Here is a 24,164-nt window from a genome sequence, read left to right as displayed (position 1 = left end):
GTGGTGTTTTTGTGGGTGGGTGGGGGAGTAGGGTGTGTCAAAATAAAGGACCAAAAAATAAAACCGAGTATTTTTGTGGAAAATGGTGGGAGTGAAATGAGGAACGGAAAATTTCGGCGTTATGATGCCACGTGGAGGAGGTGGAGGTCACCGCATCTCCCTTCTCCTCTTGCATTCACAGCTCTCTATACTTGTCAACAGCTGCACATATACCAACTATGGGAGGTGAGTCGCCGTGCTATATATATCTATGGTACACACAGTAACATCGCACAGTCACATTCTCATCTCTCTGGTCACGCCTGTTTGCACGCAAAGAGACCAAAGTCCTCCTCATTGGTCTCGATAATGCCGGTAAATCAACAATCCTTTACCGCATAACAACAGGCGCCGTAGTCGCATCCGCACCTACAGTAGGAAGCAACCACGAAATATACGACTATAAAGGTGTCCGATTCGGGCTGATTGATATTGGTGGACAAACGAGCTTGAGGAGTTCATGGAGTCAGTACTTCAATGGAACCGAAGCGGTGATCTTGGTGATTGATTCGTGTGATGGACCAAGATTGGGGCTGGTGAAGCAAGAGTTGATGAAGATTGTTGCAGACGAAGTGCGTTATTGGTGCAACTCCACGAGCGACTAGCTGATATTTGGGTGCAGTCATTATCAACCGCACTTTTGCTTGTACTCGCAAACAAGCAGGATCTACCAGTGTCTCAAGGTCGTCTCACACCCGCCCAAATATCCGAGGCTCTCAGTCTCACAGACCTGCGGCAGAGAGAATGGCAGATTATGGGATGTAGTGCCCTGACGGGAGCTGGGTTGATGGAAGGGATGGACTGGCTCGTCACAAAGTTAGCCGCGCGTTAAATAGTAAACAGAGTAGTGTAAATAGTAACGACCGGTAACGCAATACCTTTCATGACAAACGCCTAGAAGCACAACGTTGTAGATGCATGTCAAAAATCCGCAAAATACTCTAGAAGCCAGCGCCACTCAATCCGACACCCGTTGTTCCTCTGCCTCCAAGACCTGAACCCCGATTCCAGTTGAACAAACTCCTCTCACCCCTCCAGACAGCCTTGCCGACCTTCACGACTTCCCGTGCAAAGATCTCACCAAAGCCGAGCATTACACCGTTGATGAAAGGCAACACAAGGTTGATACCGATGACGGCAAAGATCCTAGGGATTGACAAGGATGAAGCGTTGGTGAAGAGAGTAAGGGTGAGTGAGGGGGGTTGCGTAGGAGGACGGGGGGCTTCGGGAGCCTTTTCCGGGTTAGAAGGGACTTGGACAATGTCGTCGGAGCCAGAGGATCGGGGAGGAGAAACTTGCTCTCCACTGCCGGAAGACTGGCCAGAGATTTCTTCCCACGCTTGAGAGGTGGCAGAGTGCCGGGACAGAGTAGCCGATTCTGTAGGCGCAGGAGCTGGAGCGACGGGCTTGGGGTCTTGGAAAATAGGAGGGATAGGGTCGGTGGAAGTAGTGGGGTCGTATGCGGGCTTAAATACTAGTTAGAGCTATACTGCCAGTGAAACAAAATGTACTCACAGCCTTGACCTCCTTCTTCTCACCAGCCTGGCCGGCGAACACGTCTTCGCCAGTAACGCCCCGGACATCAGTCTCAACCACAGGAGTGTCCTTGCTCTGCCCTTCCTTCTTGGCAACAAGTTCCCAAGCTTCCTTGACCCTGCTCTTGTCTCCATGTCCGTGACCCTTTCCGCCCTGTACCTCATCCTCCTCTCCTTCCAACTCCTGCCTCAACCTCTCCGCATCCCTCTTCCTCTTCTCCTCTTCCTCCTTATTCGTTTTCTCCGCCTTTTTGGCGTCTTCAAGAGCTTTGGCTTCGGCAGCTCGCTCTTCTTCAAACCTCTTACGAGTAGCTTCAGCTTTGGCACGAGCAGTGGCGGATTCGGCCTGCCATTCGTCGAGGTAGCCTTGCAAAGTTTGGGGCCACTCGTCAAGACCAGGGACAGGTGCAGAGGCCGTGGCTGCAGGAGCGGATTCCTTTTCCTGAGAAGGGACGGGAACCTTGGGCTTGGGAGCAGGAGGAGGGATATTGAAAGATGACTCGAGAGCAGACTGCATGTATTTGGTAAGTGTGAATTCATGAGTGAGAGTGGGCTCGTGGAGAGAGACGCACGCCCAAGCTGTCCTCGATGTTAGTTTCCACCTGGGTGTGGAGTTCTCGCTGAGCGTCTTGCCTGTTGTCGGACATGTTTTATATTTTAGGAGGAAAAAAAAGAGCTGCCGAGAAATAGGAAATGGACGGATGAGGATGAGCGAGGCTGGCTGTCGCCAAAGTCGTGACGAATGAAAAGCAAGCCAATAATCTCGAATTCCCCGGGGTTACGTAATTTGGGGTTTCGGAATGCAATGCAAAAATGGTGACATCATCAGCATCTCTGTCGCCCACTTTTTGCCCACCGGCCACCGGCCACTCAGAGTACGAGGCGATGAAACTATCACAAGCATTCGTCTACATAATTAGTCTATAGATCTTTTCAGGCAACACCTGCTTACAGCCCTCGCAGATTTACCTGAACATGCCTATTTGTCCTGTCTGTGACTCATCGATAGACGCCGATCAAGCAGCTTTCGAACATCATGTAAACAACCATTTTGTCGAGAGCGCAGGAACGAGCAGTATTGGGAAAGAGACGTCGAAAGAAGGGAGTATGAAGAGAGGGCGTGAAGAGTCTTTAGTAGCGTAAGTCATTTTGTGAGAAGTTATATCTGTTATTGGCTCTTGAACCACCATTACAGTCCCGAGCTTGACATATGCCCTGCCTGCGATTTCCCTCTATCATTTCTAACCCCGATCGAGAGCCAAACTCACCTCGCAACATGTCTTTCTGGCCAAGAGATAGAAGATGATGTGGAGTTCGATTATTCCTCAATAGATATTACAGCGCAACAGCAGAGGGACAATGATGTAATTGATAAGGAATGGGACGGACCTGCTAGACCTGGAAAGTGGACAGGATGGGTCGGCAGGAAGGTCGAGAAAGGTGACCGTTGGTCAGTCTTCTATTTTTACAAGAGTGCTGAGCTGACGTGATTCAGGTGGGATCCCCTTAATGGGTCAACGGTTCCTAGTGAATTACCCAGCAACTTTTCGCCTGGCAAGTCTTTCAAATAAATCCACCACATCCTATGCTAATAATTTTTGGTCCAGGCGTGATAATTATATTAGCCGCGGCACTTCGCACATCAGCTCACCAAGGGAAAACACGGCGGGCTGTACTATGTCGGGATACTGCTCATATCAAGGGCGTATGGAAATTTGATCTTGGTAGGTCTGGTCTCTTATGTCGTCCACTGTATGCCGTTAGCTTTTGCTGACTGTTGACCAGGTTGGGGTTGTGGGTATCGCAATGCATTGATGTCCCTTACTTCTCTCCTCTCTGTACCCTCGTACGCCCCTCTGTTCTCTAAATCCATAAACGGCGCCGAGCCAGGGGTGAGAAGAGTTCAAGGATGGATAGAGGAAGCGTGGGAAGAAGGATACGACCCGGAGGGAAAACAACAATTGGGTGGGACGGTATTGGGGAGGCGGAAATGGATCGGGCCGAGTGATTTGTATGCCATGTTCACTTACAAGGGAATACCGTGAGTAATTTTTTATCTTCTTTTGAGCTCATCACGGAATGTTGATACAATGTCTTTAGGTGTATTATATGTCAGTATTGCCATTTCTTATCCGTGTTTGGAGGATTAACTCGATCATCAGATGATTTCCCAAAACCCCCAAGTGCCAAAGATGATAGTAAAGCTGCCTATGCCCGGTTACAACAATGGGTTAAAGATTATTTTGTAAGTCCAGCATCTGGCAATTTTGATGATATTCTAATAATGGATATCAGAATGAAAGCACAGAGAGTCCGTCAAATGGATCGGCGTTTGACGTCCTTATGCGTTCGGGTGAGAACGGCTCCGGGAGAGGAGAAGTTGTCAGAGTGTCGATTAAATTCCCACTTATTCTTCAGGTAAGCTCCGACCCCAATATACCAATATATGCTGATTGGTGGTTGATAACTGTTGCCCAGCATTCTGGTCACTCAAGAACAATTGTCGGTTACGAAGAAAACGCGCGAGGAGATGTCAATCTTTTGCTCTTTGATCCTGGAAAGTGAATCAAGTTGAACATCTTCTCCTGAGTTATACCAACCGAAGCTAACCTTCTTTTTCTTTAACAGAACGATGCCCAAAGATATCCGCAACGCCGCTCTCACCCATCTCGCCAAATCACGAGCCCAAGCGTTACCGCTTATAAATACTTCCCTCTCTACATCGGGCAACGATAACGCAGGCAACGATGAACGGTCAAGGCGGCCAGGAGGTTTGAGGAAAAAATCGTCTTCCCAATCACAGCTAGAAAAGACGCATGAGAGCGTGCCGTTTTCTCCGCCTTTTACGAATGGGAGGGCTGAAGTCATATATGATGTCGATAGGGATAAGAACACGAGTGGGGTTGAGAGTCAAACAGTTGAACATTTGCGTGGTGGTGCTCAAGATGGCTCGGACCAAGGTGGAAAATCACCAAGTACAGCTATACCCATCGAAGACGACGAAGAGATCACTCCTTCTGGCTGGGTTCGTAAGAAACGCGCACTCAAATCAAAGATCTCCTCTCCTTCTTCCACATCCAGAACCTTAATTGACCCGACTTCCCCTACGCAGGCGATAAAGACGCTCAATCACTTTCGGGTCAATTTGGGGAACTTGTCAAAGCATACGCAGTATCAGATATTGATGTTTACCGGCGGGCCGGTATTGAGTGATAGTGAAAAGGAGAGAAGAAAGATTGTTAGTAGTACAGTCATAAGATAATGAGCTCCAAGCCCAAATCCGGAATGTTATATATATATATATTTGTAGCGCATATGTATGTTTATATTGGGCGCACTTCACCCGCTGCATGGATCACGACAGGGATGAAATGTTCTGAGCGGCATGTAACGCCCACTCATCTTTCACACCTCTGCCCATACCTTCCAGAGTCTTTTCTCCCGCCGAAGACTACCTCAACATTAGTTCGGAATATGAAAAGGTATGGTAGTAGATAGTGAAAACTCACAAACCATATTCTCCTGATTCTGCAATTGGCGTAGACTCTCACGTAGCTCACACTGCCAAACCCTCCATTGGGCAACTCGACTTCTGTCTTTCTTTTCTTTCTTGATCCATGGTCCTCGTTTTCTTCATGCTTCCTCGCCAGGCTCTGAAATAATGGGATAATGGAAGACAAGTTTAACTCGATATGCCGCCATGAGGTTAGTTCAGAAAATGACTCGGATGACGAAAGGGAAAGGGGAAGATGAACGAGAGGCGGTGATCGATGGGAATGTATTGAAGGATCATTCTGGGCACTCTATATTAGACTCCTTGCTCTAATGTAAGTCAAAGACTAACCTTGTAACTTGAGCACCGAATCACACCTTCACGTCCTCGAGAATCAACAACTCCGACCTCAAAACTCAGTTCTCTTCTACTTAGTCTCTTCACCTGCATCCCTATCCAAGGCAATTCCACTCCCAGAGGAATCATTACTTCATCCTGTTCTTTGCCTTTTAATGACCGTCCAAATGCCGTCTGCGAACAACCAGCTTGAATATAAGTGCGGCGTAGATCTGGAGATTGGATATGAATGACCTGATCGGCGATCGAGCCTTGAGCTGGATTTTTGGGTATGATAATGCAGGGTCCTTTCTTTTCTATTTGTTGATTGTCATTAACTGTCGTGATCACAGAGTTTGATGAGGACGAGTCGGTGACCGCGATGAACAGAGGAGAGAGAGCGGGAGAAGAAGTCGAAGAGAGGAGAGACAGCAGAGGCGGCTATGCATGGCAGGATGAGCTCTGGGCTGCGCATAGGGTCTATTACACTTGCCTGAACGGTACCGGAGAGCACATGCATTGTGCTGGATGCTGGAGAGTCGTGGAAAGGGAAAGTGGAAAGAGCGGTCCCGAAAGAGCGAAAAGCGGAAGATGTCAACAAATCATCAACAACAACAAATCGTAATGACAGGAATGTCTCTTTGCTTGCCATGACAGAGATATACAGACAAACACCATAGATGTCTTCAAATCCATCGCATCTACTCATATCCCGCAACCCACCCCGCTCCCCAGCTCACCCCCAGCTGGACCCAGCCCTCACCTCCAGGCACTCATCCTCGCGATCTGACAACAGGAGCTCCTCCGGACGATGGGTCTATGCAGAAGATCGTCCTTCTCGCTACCTCTCAGAAGATGATATCGATGAAGAAGCTGAGCTAGAGGACGAGGGTCCCATTGACGTGCATCCAACGTTCCGAAGTGATGCAGAATTACCAGGAAAGGTAAAGGTGATCGTGGGCCGGAATGAGTTTTGGTGTCATAAGGAGGTATTGTGGTTCGCCAGCCCATTCTTTGAAGGATTATTGAATGGAAAGTAAGTCGTGTATCATGTATCAATGGGCAAAGACGAAATGCTGATGGATGGACAGCTGGGCAGAGTCGAATCCCTTGCACGAAGATGCATATTCAAGACCTTCAACGGTCATCGAGACTGATGTATCTTCCTCTGATGTTCCCGATGTAGACGGTATGGCATCAAGGTTGGCTGTCGAAGCCAAAATCACTACAGATCAACCTGCTCCTGCAATTATGATAGAGAAGCTTGAAAATAATCAGGCTGGCAATGTCACCGCCGCCCAAGGTCTTGAGATGAACCATGGTCAAGACATACAAGGCCCTCATTCGCATTCGGCCACCGTGTCAGACGAAACCCAAGAAACTTTTTCTTTACGAGAAGTCCCTCAAGACCTTACCAACACTCCCGTCCATAGGCCTACTCCCCACGCTGAGACGAGTTCCACTACACCAACAGTAATATCAAAGAAGAGAGATCGTACAGCTCTTCGCGCCTCTTTTTCCAGCAGCTTACACTCTTTTCAAAACTTCAAATCAAGCCCTCTCCCTGGAGGAGCTGAGACCGTCGTTGAACTTCATGAAGAATCAGCTTCCGCTTTCCAAGATTTCTTGTTTTGGGCATATCCACAGTAAGCTTTTAATGCTCACCAGTTTTTGTTTTTTCTTGGGATGCTGACAGATAATGATGGATAGCCTCGAATGCAAAGTCACTTGGACAAATGTTGCGCCTGTTCGTGCCGTCAACCAACCATCCGGTCTCTGTGTCTTGTTGGCTCACTTTCATTCTTATTTCTCGTAGCTTCTATCTCTTGCCGCAAAACTCATTGTCCCCTGCCTCCAAAAATTGTGCACCCACTTCCTCCTTACCCACGCTTCGGGCCGGCCAGTCATGGCTCTAGCTTTAGCGGAACAGCATGGAAATGCAGAACTTTATCGGGAGGCCAGTCGGTTCGTGCTTGATCAACGTAAGTGCAATACTCTTGACTGTATCATCTCACGTTATTATTCTAATGCTTATCTTGGACTGAAATTTAGCAACGTGGGATGAAAGTGAGATGAAAATGCTGTCTGTTGAGACACAATTGAAGCTATCCAACCGGTCAGTCAATGTGAAGTTCTCAGCAGGTTTGAATATTAACATTTTGTCCCCGGTTCATTCTGATCAGCCGCAGCTGGTTCCTAGAACGTCTTCTCAAATTAGGCACAATAGACGTCCGAAAAGACTATTCATGCGTACGCCTCTCACATAATTTACTATCAATCTCTCTCTTCTAATGCCGCCACTCTAGAGACCAGACTGCCCCGATCCATCCCGATGTCAATCCCAGCTTGACGATAAGTGGCGTCAAGCCCACCACGCTGTCATCAAATATGGACCACCCCAACCGTCCGTCGCTTTCCGCTGTCTGAGACAGCTTGAAACCTTTCCGACGAATCCTAGTTTAGTAATGCCGCACGCGTTGTGTCAGTTGGCTGCGAAGGCATGGGTGATGAGCTGTAGGTTCTTTTTTTTTTAACCAACCAATTCGCAGCGTGCATTGCAAATACAGTATTAATGGCGGGCCTAGTATTTGACAGAATGTTCCAACTGAAGATTGTACACTCTGCCAATCCAGGTACCGAAAAGGTGACACTACTTTGCCTATTCAATGGTGCAACAGGCTGACACGGTTGATGGCTATAGTACTGGCTTTGGGTTTCTATGACTTGATCAGAATATATATCTATCCCCGGTCTGGATGCCCTGTCTATCCTTATTCTGTAGTTTCTTTCGGCCGTTGTACATATACTTTCTCATCACACGTTCTTGTATACCGTTTTATCGAAAGTCTTTTGTTGCTATCTTAACCAGGAATATATACCGTATGAAGTGCATTATATACATTTGAATTGTATGCCATGACTGTATGCCCTCAAAAATAACAAAATTTATATATAAACGTTTGAAAGTGATGAGTGTTGGAAAGATAGGTGGTACAGCTGACTGATACACTTGCCAGAATTAGATACAAATACAAGATTTTACCAACAATGTGATGAGACGAAATAAAAAAGCAATCGACAATCACGCGACCCCGTCCCTAGCCCACGGCCACCAACCCATTCCAACAGCAGTCGTCGTCCTTTCACTATCATCCATCACAGGCGCAGGCTGTTCAATTGTGCCATAGCCCTTTTGCGTGTTCGGTCTATAGGGCTTCACTTGGATCTTGTGGAAATGGTTCGCAGGGTCAAACACGATGTAATCGTCCTTGTGCGAAGTGGATTGCAAAGATGAGCGACTGGAAGGACCTGGGGCATTATCGTCCATTAGAGGTTCTTCAATGTTATCAAAGCTGATTAATTGACGAGGAAGAGGTGACGGGCTGTGGTCGTCAAGCTCGACATGCTCACGGTCCTCTGCATCACTCTCGTGATCAGGGATAATTTCCAAAACCCTTCCTTGGCTTTTGACCAGCTTTCGGCGCATATCCATACCATTTCCTTTGCTCGGTGTTGCGAGGACAACACCACTGTCGATGGCATGGTACATCCTTCCATGGTTTTGACCAACAGCTGGTACGTTGACCTCGCGATCGCCGCCCCTGGTAGAAGCAAGTGCTTCTTCAGCTTCCCCAAGATCTCCAAGGTCTTTCTTGAAGATGCGCTTGAGACCGATAGGGATGAGAACAGCGATAATGACTGCAGAAAGACCGAGGATGTTTCGTAAAGAAAGAATGTGGAAGTCTGCGGCGGAAGTCATGTCGTCGAGACTAGAGCCGATAGTGACGTGGATGACTGACACAGGAGCGATACCAATGAAGCAGCTTGACCAGAACAAAAACATGCCGATACCCAAGTGAGGAGCCACAAAGTTGGCGATCCAATGGGGAGGGAAAGGGGCGATACGGAGTACAAGGAGGATGGCAAAGATGCTGTCCCAAGTAACTTTCTTACCCTTTTTAGGGTCACCCATGATCTTGGTACGCCACGTCTCAACTCGGGCTCGGTAAAAAGGAAGTGTGAGTAGCGGAGGGGCGAGGACGGCTGAAAGGCTGTAGCAGAATAACGAACCGATGGATTCGCACTACAGAGGGCATTAGCGAATTATTGGCGGGATGGCGTAAAATGTGGAATACGTACGATACAGGACAGAAGCAGGCCATACATGATTCCGTAAGCAGCTCCGAAAAGGATGGAGATGTACATGGATCCGGGGAGAGAGAATGTTTGAACACTGTGGATTGTTAGACTATTGATTTGGGCCGATGGCGATGGGCATGGCACTGACAAGAGGTAAGAGACAACACCACACGCCAGCAGTTTTAACGGGTACCGGTGTTTGTATTTTTGGAACAGAGCGCTGCGGACGGACCATCAGCCACCTATTCATCAAGCTATTATTGATACGCCATGCAAGTACTCACTTCAATGCTTGGAGATCGGCAAAAGACTTCGGCAACTTGATTATTCCCTTATCCTCGTCATCCAACTTGGGCATGCCCCAATAAAAGGTGATACCGACAATCGCCGTGAATACCGCAAACAGTATTCCTAATTTGAAAGCTGCAACAAATAACGGTCCCTTGTACCATTTGCCACGATACCCGTCATCTTCCCCAGACGAGAGCAACGGTGTGGCCTCACCCTCTTCCGCCAAGGACGACGCATTGGAAGGAACCCTGGAGAGGGTATTTGACCTCATATGCAGCGGAAGAGCGTGCGCTGGATGACAGGGTTGGTCGCAACTGTCCTGGGAATGTACACTTTCTTCGTCGTCGAGCTCGGATGGCGGTGATAATGACGACGTGGAAGGTGTTGATGTGCCGTCACTGTCATCGGCCGAATGGATAGGGATGATCGCGGCGGCACTCCTACGCGGATGGAAGGTGGGAGGTTGTGGATAGGCTTTCGGCGGGGTGTTTAAGTGAGTATAGGAGGGCGGCGATGAAGGTGTTGGTGGTGTCGGAGGGGAAGACATGTTTGACTGTGGGAACAGATGGGATGTGGTGCGGCCGGTGTGTGAATTGTGAGATCAAAGGAAGTAGAGGGGGTTGGAGGATGGTTCAAGTCGGAGTATGGCGCCGCTGCGTCTGCGGCTGTGTCTGTTCTGTGACTTCTGGCGTCTAGATATCTAGATATGTTGCTGTGGGATTCGAGATGTCGATGAAAACAATGGCATGGACGAAGAGTGAAAGTGGAACGACGTCGCTCCCGGAGGTTCAAGTAATCCTCCGGGCATCGGTTGTGTCAGATTACGTAAGTCCCGGTACCTCTCAAGTCCCCGTAGACCGACTCCACTCTCCCCTTTCCGCCGATGTTCGTCGTACTTTTTCCCCTATATTATCGATCCCACCGTACCCGGTCCATGAGCGGACCCTATAGAATGGACAGCCAGCCAGACGAAGACCAGGGTGACATATCTCTCTCACTCGCAGCAGCCAGGACTCCCACACGTCGCACAAGCCCATCGCAACCAACTCCAGCCATCGACTTGGATGTCGCGGTTCCCCAACCAAAACGGCTTTTCTTAGAGCCACAACGCGCAAGAGGGGTATCGACGGACAAACTGATTAGCGCGACCACCAACACCCATAGTCGTAACGAGTCTGCCGGTAATGACCTTAGTGACGATGGAGCAACCACTCCCGAATCCATAACGCGCAAGTTTTGGGACGGCAAAGCCTCAGATATAGGTCCCAGACCATCGTCCGCCCAGCCTCCAGTTTCAGAAAATCCATCTCAAGACGCATTCTCCCCGTTTCCCGCCCAGCCACCTGCAAGGCGTACACCTTCAAGCTTAGGTCGCTCCCGTTCGCTCAACGTCCGTATGCCTTCTGCCGATACGTCTTGTCGCCAACTGGGATCCAGCTCGACCCCCCTGTCAGCTACAGAGGTCTGTCCGACTCCGTCCGACAAGATTGGCTGGGCTAGGCGCCCAGGTGAGCCCAGGCCGCCGCCGCTGATGAGCGAAGATGTCGCAAGAAAGATGGGAAGATGGGTCAAGGAGATTGTTGTCTGTAACTTTGACTTGGAGAGAGGGCCTGTGGTAGAGCGAAGGGCAGGCGGGAGACGGTGGGGACTTGGTGAAAAGGAAAATGTGTAAGTGCATGTGCCAGTCGATGCAACATGGAAAAGACCTGCTGATCGCAGCAATAGAGCATTCTCTTCATTCCCAGATACATCTCTCTTCAGCGAAGGCACTATCCTTTTCTCCTTCAAAATTCGACATATATCCCCAGATCCTGTTACTCTTGCAAAGCCTGAACCTCTCTCGCCTCTTCCCAAAGAGAAAAGTATGGAAGAACGGTTGATGGATACGACGGTCCAGGACACTGAAGGTTCCCCTGTTGATGTCATGCCTGGAAACGGGACGGTACCGGCATTGATGAGCACTGGGCAAAAGGCGGAAGAGTATAGAAAGTGGGATGAGAGAGGGAGAGAGTGGCTATACGGATTTGTGTGGTTTGAGCAAAGGAGAGATAAGAGAATAACCAGGGGTTATATGCAGGTTAGTGAAATGGCTTTTTACTTATGACTTTAGCTGATCTTCGATTGTAGAAATCACTGGTAATCCTCACACACCTTCCATTCCCAGCACTATTTTCTGCTGTTCAGCAGAAGATTGCTCCCAACTTTTTCGAATACGGGTATTCTGCCATTGAAGCCGCATGCCACTCCATTGCCTCCTGGCCTGACCCTACGCCGGACACAGTCCTTCATCTCCCTCTTCTCTCTGACATCATAACTGTCAAACTCCCGGACACCACAGAAAATCCACAAATCCTCAAGATCGCTCCTGCCTCCCCTTTACCTGTTCCCATCCTTGCCTCCCTTCCTACGTCCTCTCCTCTTCGAGCATTTGCCCCTTTTATCGCATCTCTTTGGTCATTATGGGAATGCCTCATACTTGCCGAACCCATCCTTATCATTGCGCCCGATCCACGGACATGCTCCGAGATTGTCTGGTGGCTCCGTGACTTTCTCCGACCCATTCCGCCCACCGGCGATTTCAGGCCTTACCTCCATATTCACGATCACGACCTCCCCCTTTTGATCAATGCGAACAAACCCCAGCCAGGAGTCGTGGTAGGAGTTACAAATCCATTCTTCCGGAATGCGGCTTCTCATTGGCCGAATGTGATTAGTATTCCATCACAGCGAGGCAAGCGGAAACCGACAGGAGGAGCAGGCTCAGGTACGGGAACAATAGGCGGAGGTGTAGGTGGATGGGAAGAGCCGGAAGGATTTATTAGTCGACGGACAAGGAGTGTGCAGAAGGACAGGGTGTTATTGAAACGATTAGAAGGATTGATAGCAGAGGGTAAGCTCGATGGTAAGTGCATCCTCATGATTGAATATTGCATCAACTGATCCGGGCTGCTATAGATCCAGCAGGGAATGAGGCTCTTCGAACACATTTTCAGCAGATAACTGAACGGTTCCTCGTTCCTCTCAATCGATACTTTCAGACTCTCGTCCCGACTCGAACACCACAACCCAGCAGCCGATCTTCATCACCCTTCCCAACCTCCTCGACGACCCCGTCTATCAACACTCCTAACCCCACCTCAACCCATCTTTCGCCACTCCCACAATTTCCACACCCTTCCCCTACGTTCTCATTGCACACAGCGACATCAACAGCTGGGATCCGGCCCTTTTCCCTTCCGACTTTCCTCTCCCATCTTCGCACATCCGGTCCTAACCCCTTGCTGTTCAAGACAAAAGGTCTCACGAGCAAGTCAAGGGTGGAAAACGATTTCTACGCGAGTTTCTGTATGAGTCCTGGGTTTGCAGGTTGGTTAGCCGGAAGGGTGGATAGCTTGAGAGCTGTACTTGGAGGAGGGGCAAATGGCATAACGGGAAATCAGAAGCCGATGAGAAGAGGTTTGAATATCGTGCAAAAAACGCCGCCGAGAGGGAAATCTCCTCATTCCCAGACTCGATCGGTCAGCACGACTGTACCTGCGTCATCTCCAGGTGCGAGGCGTTTGAATGCTCGCGGGGGAAGTGAAGGGTCGACACCTCGACCGCCTTTTGGTCGGTCTGCGTCTGTCGGGTTGGGGATTACAGGTCCGGTGATCTATGGTGAGCCGGAGACTACAAGGGAAGAAGATGAAGAAAAGGTTTGAGAGGGAGCCTGGGTAGTATGAGGTTGAAAATGGGGGCAGATCACAGATCTGGAGGATGTGGTGTAACTATTGTGTACAAGTAGTGTTCGCTTCGTGTACTAAGGACTGTACCTTCAATCTAGCATTCGTAAATCAATTAGCATTAAAGAACAATAAAAGTTCTGTAAGCAACGGGTTCATTTCCGATGACGAAAACCATCGTCAGGGATGCATACGCAAATACGAGTCCTGCTTGTCATGGGCGTTGTTTATCATCACCTGAACACGAAACATATTGGTTCTCACAGGGACGAGCCAAGATTTGAGTTGGCTAGGATTGAGAAAGGAGACAGACCCAACTAATCCAGAGCCATGATACGCCAATTCACGCGGAGGGCCCTTTACTCGCATAATCGCTGAACATCAGCTTCAACAGCTTCGGTTTGGGCCTGCTCGGATGTGGACGAGTGAAAGCACAGGATGTCCTCATGGTTATTTCCAGAGGCCTTTGCAACAGTCAGCTATCGTTCTTATTTGACAGACTTGGCTCACAACCCAATCAGCAACTTACATACGATGATGAACCTTTTGTGGGCATGTACTTCAAGAATTCAATGTTGCCACCAATCTCCTTCTTTCTTCTCTTTCCCGCTTATCTTTCCTCTTCCAGTCTATTTTCTGCTTCCTACCCATCTCCCCTTTCTCTTCACCCTTATTGGTCCTCCTTTGACCGTATTTGGCACGTTTTTGAGCTTGAACAATTTCTTTATGAGTGTGCGTTATTTTCGACTCGGATGCGGAACGGTGACCAAGACCCAGACGGTCGAGTTTGAGTGCTGTGGGGATGGGCGCTGTACGGCCGGGGCCGGAAAGAGCTTCTTCGTCTTCTGAAGACGACTCTTCCGAGGAAGAAAGAGTAAGGTCGATAATGGCGTTACCACTAGCATCGACCTCTTGTATTTCATCATCTGACTCCGCCCGTCGTTTTCCCTTTCGGTCTTCCTTGGGAGTGTCTGCATTTTCTTCTTCCCACCTCTCTGGTTTACCCAAACCACCGCCTCCCCAGCCGAAACCTTTCAACATTCCATAGCCTTTATTCTCCGGTCCCAAAGCATAGTTGGGTGCCATTTTTTTGGATTGCGCTTGGGATGGTATCGTGAGGAGAGAAGAAATTGAAGACGGTGTCGTCGGCTTGGATATTTCCGGTGTAGAGTTTGGAGTTTGGGATTTCGAAAGAAGGGCTCGACGGATGAACCATTCAGAGCGATGTATGCGAATGGCTTCAGCTGACGATTTGGAATCACTGACAGTATTTGCTGGTTCCATAGTCGTTTTCGCAACTGCGATTGCAGGCTTGTTTGACGGTTGAGAATCCTCCTGTTGAGCATCTGACTTCTTCGCCAGTTTCAAATACCAATCTTTCATCGAATCACCATTATGCAGTATCTTGCCCGGTTTCTCTTCCTTCTCGCCCAGACTCACCTCGACCCCGACGCCATCTACGACGCTTCTCCCAAGCTCATCATAAACAGTTTGACTCTTGACAAAGACCGGAGGATGTTTGAGGCGTTCCGGTCCATGACGTGAGGGGTTGATATTCCATTCCCGCCAAGCGATATGTTTTGGGAGAGACTCGTAGACGTAATGCTCTGCTTTCTTCTCCGGTTGTCCGCTGATGCTTACTTGTGAAGGGGCATCTGTAGATGACTGGATAGGAGAGCCCGGCGGCGATGTATATTCGTGAATGTCCTCATGAGCCGAACGAGGAGGCGCAGGATCTGAAGTAATTGTCATTACTTGTGGGAGACCAAGCCCTGCACGATATGGCCGTGGCTGGGTCATTTTGGATTGACAGCCATATGGCTTGAAATACGAGATTGAAATGAAAGAGAGAAGATTGTTGAGGAAAAAAGAATGTGGAGGCGGCGGGTGGCCGGTGGCGGGAGGCTGTTCCGATGACGTCGCCGGCTATTCACACTGCGTGCTGAGCTCTTGTCATGTCCATAACATCCATTCATGTTTGGCTCGAGTCGAATGCCAGAAACACATAAAGCTTCACTCTCCCCACAACCATAGATATCAGAAGAGAATTCCAATCCAGGAGTCACAGCCACCATGACCTCAGCACAACCCAAACCAGTGTCCTCACCTGCTCAGCCAGAAGAACCTCCAGCGAGAGTCATCAATGAGAACACAGACATGTCCACTCTCACAGATCAGGAGATCATGAATCTCATGGAGAATATGGAAAACCAAGAAAATACTTCGGATAAGGTGTGTTTACATTGTCTTATGCATCAAGATGGCATTCCCTGACAATCTTGTGAAGCCGCTCGTAAGCACCCCTGTGCCGTTGTCTGTTATCCGGGAAGAATACTTGAAAGGTTCTCAACAAATCGTGAAGAAGCTCGATTACCTACAAGAGAACGGATGGGACCAGGTATGGAGAGCTCGAGGAGACGGCGATTGCTTCTATAGATGTAGGTTTGCCGCGAATTCCCGCCTTTGAATGGATAGGAACTAATCAACAGCGAAGCATTCACCCTGGCCTACCTCTTGAGAATATTACATTCCCCCGAACCAGATGTTGAAGCCAATTTGGCATATGACGCTATCCAACGTGCATTGCCTGCCATGGAGCAGTGTGGTTTTCAGAAGGACATTGTAAGCTTTGGGCTCAAAATACCTTAAACAGAATTCAAGCTGACTCTCTGTGTTAGTATGAAGAGTTCCTCGATCCTCTTTTGGCCCTTATACGCTCCTTTGCAGAGTCAGATGAGACCACTGCCAACGAATACTCTATCGTTCAAGCTCTTCAAGATCCTGAGAGATCCAACTACATTGTTGTTTCTCTGCGACTCATCACATCGTCGTATATCCGCACCCATGCTGATCTTTTCTCACCATTCTTATTCTCTCCTACCACATTTTTGCCTTTATCTACAGAGGAATTTTGCAGGCAAGAGGTCGAGCCTTGCGGTAAAGAAGCCGACAATGCGCAAATAATGGCGTTGGCGGAAGCTATGAATGCCGGGGTGAGGGTCGCATACCTGGACAGGAGCGAAGTGGGAGGGAAAACTATCAACTGGGTAGAGTTCGGCAAGGATACAAGTGAAAATGCTCGCCCATTGACATTGCTGTATCGGTATGTGATGATTATACGGTGCGCAAAATACATTTATTGACATCAATCGTAGACCCGGTCACTACGATGTGGTTACTAAGGATGTTCCACCAAAGGTTTAGTTCACGAGATCAATGCCCATGATGTAATCATCTCGATTGTCTGTAGCCTCACATGTAATGTTGATACCCAGAGCCCAGAAAACAAACCCGCCAGTGTCGATATTTATGCATTATACTTGTTCATACAAATAATAACAGCAGGGACTACAACTTATCGTCCAGGCATGACCCCTCTCAGAGCCCGGAGCATCTCGCTTCCGCTCCTAGGCGTTTCCAACCTCTCAGCGTTTCTCGATTCACCTCCTATCATGTTCCCATATGCAGGTTCCTCACTCACTCCTCTTCTTTTTCGCCCCAGTTCTTCTCTCAGCCTCGAATAAACCGGCTCACTAGCCACGCTTTCGCTCCCTCTAGCATCATGTCTATGTTGGTTGGACTGGGTTCTTCCGGAGGCAGAGGTACCGCTTGCGGCAGCTGAAAGTAAGATGTGAGAACTACTAGGTGCAGGATCGCAAGAGTGAGTCAAAGGGAGTGATCGGCGTGCTCCAATTGTGTGGGTAGTCGTCGTTGGAGTAGATCCAGAGGGACGAGGACGACCTCGATGTTTCCTGCATTGTCAAAGTGAGCTTGAACGGAGGGGAGGCCACATGAAAATACAAGATCAACTCACCTAGCATTAAGCATGGATTTGTGAGCAGCAGCTTCTTTCCACAGTCTAAACACTTCGGCTGGATCTCCGGTTAGCCCTGCACTTGGGAATGCGATGTGGGTCCTCTCACCAAGCAGCTTTTGATCCCATTCTTTCCTCATGGCTTTGGCCCATTTTCTCCTTTCCAAAGCTCTCTCCCAAGTAGCCCATGTCTTGCTTTTCACCCGCTGGGAGTCCGCGGTGATCCCGGGAAGGATCTGAGAAATGCTGTCAATATTAAACTCACATTGAAACGCGAAGACTCACATGGGTGTTGGCTTTCCATTTGTCCATCACGCCGTATAGGATGACGTTTTCATGTAAGAACTCGACTTCCTTCCTCTGGAAACAGCATTAGTAAGCAAGCAGTACAGTCCCTATGACTATTGTACACACGATATCGTCCAGATCCTTCTCTCTCTTTCGGTTCCACCACTTATCCCAAATGCATCGCAGCAGCTTGTTTTTTCTCTCGATGATTGATCGCTCAGACGCAAGCCGTAGGCGTTTCGACCGCTTGGCTTGCGACCGCCAAAATCGAAATGCACGTCGAAGATTTTCTGAAAGAAGATATGTAAGCTAGACAACGCAAAACTTGGGCAAAGTACTCACCGTTCTCCCGAATTTCAAGGAAATCATCGGCCTTTTTCTTGCTTGCCCTAATCTCTTCCAAATGGGATTTCCATCGCCCCAACGCATTCCTATCACATCCGTCAGATAACATTCGAAGCTTGTTTGTGGTACGTACTTTACAGTCTGCTCGTCCCTCTGCCTCACTATTTTAAGTTCGAGGTCTTTAACTTCGACGACTCGCTCAGTCCATTTGGCTAGAAGCCGTTCTTTGGTTCGCTTTGTCGAGACATGCGTTAGAAAGAAGAACCAATCTCCTCAGAATGGAAACATACCTCTTCCACAAACCTTTGGAACGCAGTTTCTCGTTTCTCAAGACCACGGTATCTCTTCGCTAGAACTCTCCACCCTGCGACATCGTTAGCTCCATCGCTATCTGAGAAAGGAAAGAAATTTACTGTCGAAAATAGGTTTCAACCTCTCCTTTTCTTTCTCCTTAATCCATGCCGTAGCCTTTCTCCTCCTATACTGTACTCCCCAAGTCTTGAACGCCATTCTCAGTGCGAAGAAGCCATGTGCCTTGTCTGCCAAGGCTTGGTTGGCTATCACGGTACGGGAAGAGGCTTTCCACTTTGAAAAGCAGTTGATGACAAGGTGTTGCTTGTGGACGAGCCTGGCTTGTAGAGATAAAGTCTGCAGAGAGGATAGATGAGAGCGCCAGCGAATGAAATGAGAAGAGAGAGCGTGTGATTGGCGTCTGCGAGTGAACTGATGAGCAAGTGCTAGAGTTAAATGGTATCAGCCCCTTGTAACACGCTATGAAGAGATTTCATCACCATTTAGCTTCTCCACTCGGTCCATTTCGCCCTTCCAGACGACGAAGGCACGGCTTTGTAGCCGCTTTTCTCGAATTTGATTGAACAGGCTCTCCCTGGAAGCGATCCTCCATTGTTTGAGGCTAGTCTGCAAGAGACGCAGTTTATCAAAGGTTTCTGATCTACGGCCGAGTGCCTGGATGGAAGTTAGCGTATATAGCTAATGGAAGGGTGTGTAACCGTACTTGCTGATTTATCGTTGCCGACTTCCATTTTGTCATGACCTTGTTGAAAAGACACCGGCGATCAAATGCAGAAGATTGTTGACTCAGCCAGCTACAAGGATTGTTAGAAAATAACCTCAGCAGGCATAATTGTAACGAATACTGCTCACTTTGCAACGTTCCAGTCATTCCACACTCTCGCCAGCAACCTTCCTTTTCCAGTATCGATTGCCAACTTCTCCTTGGGCTTCAACATTGCCATCTTTTGCCATAAATGCAACGCATCTTCCTTTTGGCGAAGTTGAATGTCTTGTAAAATGGATTTAAGATATCGCTGTTTGGTGGTGAGGTCATGCCAAGCGTAGAAAATTGATAAGATAAGCCCTTGTTCTTTAAAGGCTTTTAAGTATCGGAGACGTGCTTCCACACGCCAATGCTAAATGCTTGTCAGCAAAGCAGCAGATAAAAGGTACCACGCCTTACTTGGAAGACAGTCAATATATGATTTTCTCTCCTTCTCTCTATGAAGCCTAACTCCCTCTCTGCCATGTCTTTTTTCCATCTCTCCGTTCGTCTGTCGTCCCATTTTCTTTTCCAATGTGCAAGAGCTTTTCGGATCCTCTCTACTTCTTTCCGCCTAGTCAATCTTTGTTCCATCCGGTCGAGATCACGTTCTTTCAGCTTGGTCATCCACGTCTTTAGTGTGGCCGACTTAAGATGTTGTTCGCGATGACGATCGGCAATCGGAGGGAGTGATAGGAGACGACGTGATGATTTATGCCATCTCTCGAGCATTTGGCGGAGCAAAAGGTTGTTTCTGGCGGTGATAATATTCTTATAAGTAATCTGCGTAATGTCAGTCGGGCCACGAAACGAGAACGAGAGATGGCTCACTCTATACCACTCGCTTGTCTTAAACCACATGTTCCAACATCTCCAAGTCAGACCATACATGTAGAATGTATCGGCCTTCTGTTCCATTTGTCTTTTCATTTCCAATGGGAGATCATCAATGCGATCTACCCATGAGACTGTTTGCAGCGTTTGTTTTGTCTGTGCTTTTGGGGTTGATAAACCTAGTGTAGAGAACTCTTCTGTAGCTTGTTCAAGGTCCTGACTAACATCTGAAGCGGTGTAATCTGGGGGGTAGCCCGACTGGGGATATTGAGCGAAGATTGGAGTCGAAGTTCGAATAGGAGGATCGAAGGATAACAAGTCTTCTCCGGTAACATCCACCGTTTCGACAGGCGTATAGTCTGCAATCTCTTTCTTGACAAGCTGGATCCGTGGACTCGCCCTGATGGATGCTTCGCTTTCCTCGCCGCCTGTGTAGCCCTCATCCAGATCTGATGAAGCAGAAGCAAGGAAAGGAACGCGTTTTCGAACCTCAGGCAAATGGGATGAAGCGAAAGATTTTTGACTTTTCTTGTTGCCGAAATCTTCTTGATTAATACGGGATACAGAAGCGCTTGAAGGCAACGTTTGGTTTAGTCGGGTCGATTTCCATAGATCCCACTTGTCTCCCCATGTTGACGCTTTTAAGACTCCGACCTTCAAGAGGAAGTTGTAGTAGACAGAGTCGTTGGTAGCTGAGATCCCACTGCAACCGTGCAGCCGTGTGCATCAGCACTTCATTCAGGTAACTTGGATGAACACTTACTGCTCTTGCAGAACTTCTGTGTACGATTTGAACACTTGCGGGAAAGACGTTGCGTATCGCCCTCGCTGAAATATCTCTTCGACGATATCCAAGTCCACAGCGAGTGTCGTAGAGTCTGTATATGCAGACCTCGAAGAAGAGGTCGATGTCATGAACATCAGACCATGGAATGCTATTTAATATGCTTTGAATGAAGAGAAGTACTGTGGTTCAGCAGATGAATGGCAATAATAGGAGCGATCCAGCTTTCGGCCTCCTTGATCCGTTTGTTTTTGTTGACTTCGCGTTCGCGTCCTTCGACGCGGCCCAAATATCTAAATCGGTAAATTGGGCTGTAGAATTTCCAAGGGGTTTCTCCGAAACTCTCTCTTCGTTTGTTTTTCGTGCTGCTTTCTGCTCGTTCTTCGTTTCGTCCGTCAAAATCAGGACTTCCTTGACCACCCCTATCTAATAAGTGATTGATTATAGTATGTGGTGCAATGCATCAATTTGGCAATTATATACTGTTCTCTAGACCATCAAGGTCAGAAATATCCTGTTTAGATCCACGCTCTTTTTTTTTCCTACAACATTCCATATCTTCTCTTATTACACAGCGGGAAGTCCCAAACCACTCCTGACAGCATCTGTCAAAGGCCAGGACGAGCCCGTCCAGTCACCATCGACAGAGAAGACATTACATCCCCTCAACCCAGCCTGAGCAGCGAACTGAGCCTTGAGGTTCATAGATTGGGGGTCATCGTAGGTGACGATTTGGCCGGATTCAGAAGACTTGAGCCAAGGCTAATTTACGACGAGTCAATGAGAATCCATCATGCAGTAGAGTGGCCGAGGACTTACAGTACTAGAACAGTCATCCCAATGTCTGGTGAAACCACCGGTAGCGACGTACTCTCCATCGCTCAAGGTCAAAGCGCCTTGGTTTAGGAGACCATACCACATGACTTGACCGTCGGTCGTACCTCCAGACTCGTTCTGAACTGTGACGTAGCTGGCCTTCTTGGCGTGCTTAGATCGTTTGTGAGGGAGAAGAGGGAGAGAGCGTCGCTGAATAAGGGAAGAAGCCGAAGAGACTTGGATATAACCATAGCTGTAAAAGTTGATCAGCACCTTGTCAGTAAAACACCAGTAACACTTACGCAGGGACACCGAGGGTGATCTGGTTTGCGGGCATGCCAGCACTGGTCCATGAGGAAACTGCAGCATAAGCGTTGGCGAGAGGCTGAGTAGAGTTACCGCAACCATCAGAGAGAGGAGCATTGGGACCAGGGGTGCTGGAAGCTGCGGATGGCATCAATATTGATTCGCGTACAAGCTATGGTGATACTTACAACCCCAGACATCGTAGTTCATGATCAAAATCCAGTCAAGGACCTTGGCAAACTCGCTCACATCGGTCATCGGGTTACCATTGCTGTCCGCAAATGGCCAGACTTGCGTTGCAGAGGTGATGATGGCCTCGCTTGGCAAAGCGGCCCTCAAGTCTTGAAGGAAAATGAGGAAGTTGGCAGAGTCATCAGATGACACGGCGTTACCATCGGCACCGGCAGTACCAGGGTACTCCCAATCAATATCGATACCATCGAGGTTGTATTGGTTGTAGATGTCATAGATATTGCTTACAAAGGTAGCTCGGAGAGAATCATCGGCCACAATGGTAGAGAAGTACGCAGACCCAGTCCAGCCACCGATCGACAATTTGACTCGCTTACCCGCAGCGTGACCAGTAGTGACCAATCGCTGAAGGGAGTCTGTAGAGCTATCATCGGTGAAGTAGAGGGATCCGTCAGAGTTGGGGATGGCGAAAGCAAAGTCAAGGATGTCGAAGCGGTCCCAGTCGACAGACTCTGGAGAAAGGTAGTAGGCGGACCAATCAGGATAATATCCCAACATGAGAGTAGAGGCAAGAGTAGAGGTAGGCGAAGAAGAGCTAGAGGTAGAGGTAGAGGTGGCGGAAATGGAAGTAGATGATTCAAAGGTTGTAGCTGTGGCAGCAGAGGAGACTGAAGCGCTCTCAGGCCATGTTGAAGAGTCAGAAACAGAGACCGTACCCGACGCTGTCAAAGAAGCGCTCTCTGAGGCGCTTTCAGATGCGCTCAAAGAGGAAGAAGCCCAGGCGGAAGAAGAGGTGCTAGTCTCCCACCAGTTCCCGTGCGACTTGGTCTTGGAACCTGTCTCATTGGCCGAAGCTGAGGCAGTCTCAGAAGCAGTGGCTGATGACTCGAATCTAGAGTAAGAAGAGCTAGCCGTTCCTATAACCGCCGCAGAATCTGTAGATGTCGCAGAGATAGAGAATGAGTCGGAGAGGGATACAGACTCACTCCCAGACAAGCTTGCTGATCCGGTTTCGGAGATAGAAGAGCTCTTGGTCGAGGTTACTGACGCCCACTGACTTTCCGACACACTCACATTGTCAGACACGGTGGCATTGCTGGCAATGTTAGTCGACGCGGCGCCCAAATCCTCAGACTTGGTCGCTGACTCGGTTTGGGGCAGCGATGTAGGCCGAGAAGAGCTCGATCCTGTTGAAGCCGATGTCGAAGCGGAAGAGCTAGGAGCAGAATCGGCAGCAATTGACTGAGACGATGAAGATCCAGTTGAGGCTGGCTCTTCAGCAAAGGTAGAAAAGCTGGAGTCGGTCACAGTGGCTGAGGATGTGGCGACACCAGTGGTGGAAGAAGAGGCTTCAGATTGGGAAACAGAAAGGGAAGGATAATCGGAGGAGATGGAGGAGGAAGTAGGAAGGGAATCGGAAAGAAGACTAGACGTCGCCGTGACATCTTCGATGTAAGAGCCGGTGACAAAGGATGATGACTGGGCGTCGGTGTCGTAGGAAGATGATGTCAAGTCTGAAACTGATGATGATGCTGAGGCGGTAGGTAACATAGCTTCACTGCTTGTGGATGCTCCTTCAGTGCTCTGGCTCGCCTGCGAAGACCAAACACTGCTAACATCGCCTGAAGCATCATTGTCTCCATCATTACCACCGTCACCAAGGACTAACTGAGTGGAATCAACCCAGATAGTCCTGGTGGCGGTCATGGGGACCACAACAGTGGTGGTAGCGGTGATAGGGAGCAACCGCTCATCCAGTTGGCCACGCTCTTGAAGGTCTTTGAAGATCCTAGGGTGACGGTGTCGGCCAGGAGGAGCAGTGTGTCCCTGGGCGGAGGACTGGGAGACGAGAAGGAGGGCAAATGAAAGGAAGGCTGGAGTTGAGAGTAACATTGTGATAAATGGTAGAGAATGTGATCTGAGAAGAGAGAGGAAGCTTCCTGAGCTAGAGATATGGGCCAAGAGCCGGCTCTTGACAAGTTGTTATGCAGGTCGACTGCAGTTAAATTATAGAGAATGTGGGCCCCTTGGGCAAAGAGGGATAAAAGAAGAAGGTGAGGGAAGGACTGCGAAGGATTACCAGATAAAGGGGTTGAAAGAGATAAAGATGATGAAAGATTTCATTCATGCTGACCGTTTCGTTTCGTTCATGTCCATCATCAGCCAAGTCAA

The 24,164-nt window shown here is 48.8% G+C and overlaps 11 protein-coding genes across 11 annotated transcripts; 5 read left to right on the top strand and 6 right to left on the bottom strand.

Moving 5' to 3' along the window:
• Positions 1–218: 218 nt before the first annotated feature.
• On the top strand, positions 219–871 carry CNBH3780 (hypothetical protein; the record flags this gene model as incomplete). Its single annotated transcript, XM_768833.1, has 3 exons — positions 219–225; positions 277–611; positions 662–871. The coding sequence occupies 3 exons, from the start codon at positions 219–221 to the stop codon at positions 869–871; spliced, it is 552 nt and encodes a 183-aa protein (XP_773926.1).
• Positions 872–980: 109 nt separating this feature from the next.
• Positions 981–2,221, bottom strand: CNBH3770 (hypothetical protein; the record flags this gene model as incomplete). Its single annotated transcript, XM_768832.1, has 3 exons — positions 981–1,505; positions 1,555–2,085; positions 2,147–2,221. The coding sequence occupies 3 exons, from the start codon at positions 2,219–2,221 to the stop codon at positions 981–983; spliced, it is 1,131 nt and encodes a 376-aa protein (XP_773925.1).
• Positions 2,222–2,549: 328 nt separating this feature from the next.
• On the top strand, positions 2,550–4,836 carry CNBH3760 (hypothetical protein; the record flags this gene model as incomplete). The annotated part of the gene is made up of 10 exons (XM_768831.1): positions 2,550–2,713; positions 2,770–3,024; positions 3,070–3,128; positions 3,182–3,298; positions 3,360–3,615; positions 3,675–3,685; positions 3,737–3,819; positions 3,870–3,992; positions 4,053–4,135; positions 4,203–4,836. 10 exons carry the CDS (start codon positions 2,550–2,552, stop codon positions 4,834–4,836), a joined length of 1,785 nt encoding a protein of 594 aa, XP_773924.1.
• A 93-nt stretch (positions 4,837–4,929) lies between these two features.
• On the bottom strand, positions 4,930–5,553 carry CNBH3750 (hypothetical protein; the record flags this gene model as incomplete). Its single annotated transcript, XM_768830.1, has 3 exons — positions 4,930–5,025; positions 5,126–5,227; positions 5,419–5,553. 3 exons carry the CDS (start codon positions 5,551–5,553, stop codon positions 4,930–4,932), a joined length of 333 nt encoding a protein of 110 aa, XP_773923.1.
• Positions 5,554–6,083: 530 nt separating this feature from the next.
• Positions 6,084–8,086, top strand: CNBH3740 (hypothetical protein; the record flags this gene model as incomplete). Its single annotated transcript, XM_768829.1, has 8 exons — positions 6,084–6,439; positions 6,495–7,049; positions 7,114–7,150; positions 7,220–7,385; positions 7,456–7,519; positions 7,593–7,653; positions 7,710–7,917; positions 7,971–8,086. 8 exons carry the CDS (start codon positions 6,084–6,086, stop codon positions 8,084–8,086), a joined length of 1,563 nt encoding a protein of 520 aa, XP_773922.1.
• Positions 8,087–8,485: 399 nt separating this feature from the next.
• On the bottom strand, positions 8,486–10,381 carry CNBH3730 (hypothetical protein; the record flags this gene model as incomplete). Its single annotated transcript, XM_768828.1, has 4 exons — positions 8,486–9,487; positions 9,544–9,637; positions 9,692–9,763; positions 9,828–10,381. 4 exons carry the CDS (start codon positions 10,379–10,381, stop codon positions 8,486–8,488), a joined length of 1,722 nt encoding a protein of 573 aa, XP_773921.1.
• A 405-nt stretch (positions 10,382–10,786) lies between these two features.
• Positions 10,787–13,535, top strand: CNBH3720 (hypothetical protein; the record flags this gene model as incomplete). The annotated part of the gene is made up of 4 exons (XM_768827.1): positions 10,787–11,502; positions 11,560–11,911; positions 11,962–12,736; positions 12,790–13,535. 4 exons carry the CDS (start codon positions 10,787–10,789, stop codon positions 13,533–13,535), a joined length of 2,589 nt encoding a protein of 862 aa, XP_773920.1.
• Positions 13,536–13,915: 380 nt separating this feature from the next.
• On the bottom strand, positions 13,916–15,356 carry CNBH3710 (hypothetical protein; the record flags this gene model as incomplete). Its single annotated transcript, XM_768826.1, has 3 exons — positions 13,916–14,020; positions 14,086–14,165; positions 14,225–15,356. 3 exons carry the CDS (start codon positions 15,354–15,356, stop codon positions 13,916–13,918), a joined length of 1,317 nt encoding a protein of 438 aa, XP_773919.1.
• A 357-nt stretch (positions 15,357–15,713) lies between these two features.
• CNBH3700 (hypothetical protein) lies at positions 15,714–16,760 on the top strand (the record flags this gene model as incomplete). The annotated part of the gene is made up of 5 exons (XM_768825.1): positions 15,714–15,788; positions 15,844–15,994; positions 16,051–16,178; positions 16,235–16,659; positions 16,712–16,760. The coding sequence occupies 5 exons, from the start codon at positions 15,714–15,716 to the stop codon at positions 16,758–16,760; spliced, it is 828 nt and encodes a 275-aa protein (XP_773918.1).
• Positions 16,761–16,911: 151 nt separating this feature from the next.
• Positions 16,912–20,809, bottom strand: CNBH3690 (hypothetical protein; the record flags this gene model as incomplete). The annotated part of the gene is made up of 15 exons (XM_768824.1): positions 16,912–17,308; positions 17,371–17,428; positions 17,480–17,606; positions 17,656–17,730; positions 17,785–17,948; positions 18,001–18,089; positions 18,137–18,237; positions 18,294–18,367; positions 18,417–18,740; positions 18,795–18,969; positions 19,019–19,109; positions 19,168–19,433; positions 19,481–19,843; positions 19,892–20,597; positions 20,658–20,809. The coding sequence occupies 15 exons, from the start codon at positions 20,807–20,809 to the stop codon at positions 16,912–16,914; spliced, it is 3,162 nt and encodes a 1,053-aa protein (XP_773917.1).
• Positions 20,810–21,245: 436 nt separating this feature from the next.
• On the bottom strand, positions 21,246–23,885 carry CNBH3680 (hypothetical protein; the record flags this gene model as incomplete). The annotated part of the gene is made up of 4 exons (XM_768823.1): positions 21,246–21,440; positions 21,498–21,747; positions 21,797–21,938; positions 21,989–23,885. The coding sequence occupies 4 exons, from the start codon at positions 23,883–23,885 to the stop codon at positions 21,246–21,248; spliced, it is 2,484 nt and encodes an 827-aa protein (XP_773916.1).
• Positions 23,886–24,164: the final 279 nt, after the last annotated feature.

This window comes from Cryptococcus neoformans, chromosome 8, assembly GCF_000149385.1.
Source record: "Cryptococcus neoformans var. neoformans B-3501A chromosome 8, whole genome shotgun sequence".
NCBI lineage: Eukaryota > Fungi > Basidiomycota > Tremellomycetes > Tremellales > Cryptococcaceae > Cryptococcus > Cryptococcus deneoformans.
The sequence above is the reverse complement of the archived record's forward strand: the minus strand, read 5'-3'. Positions and strand labels throughout refer to the sequence as shown.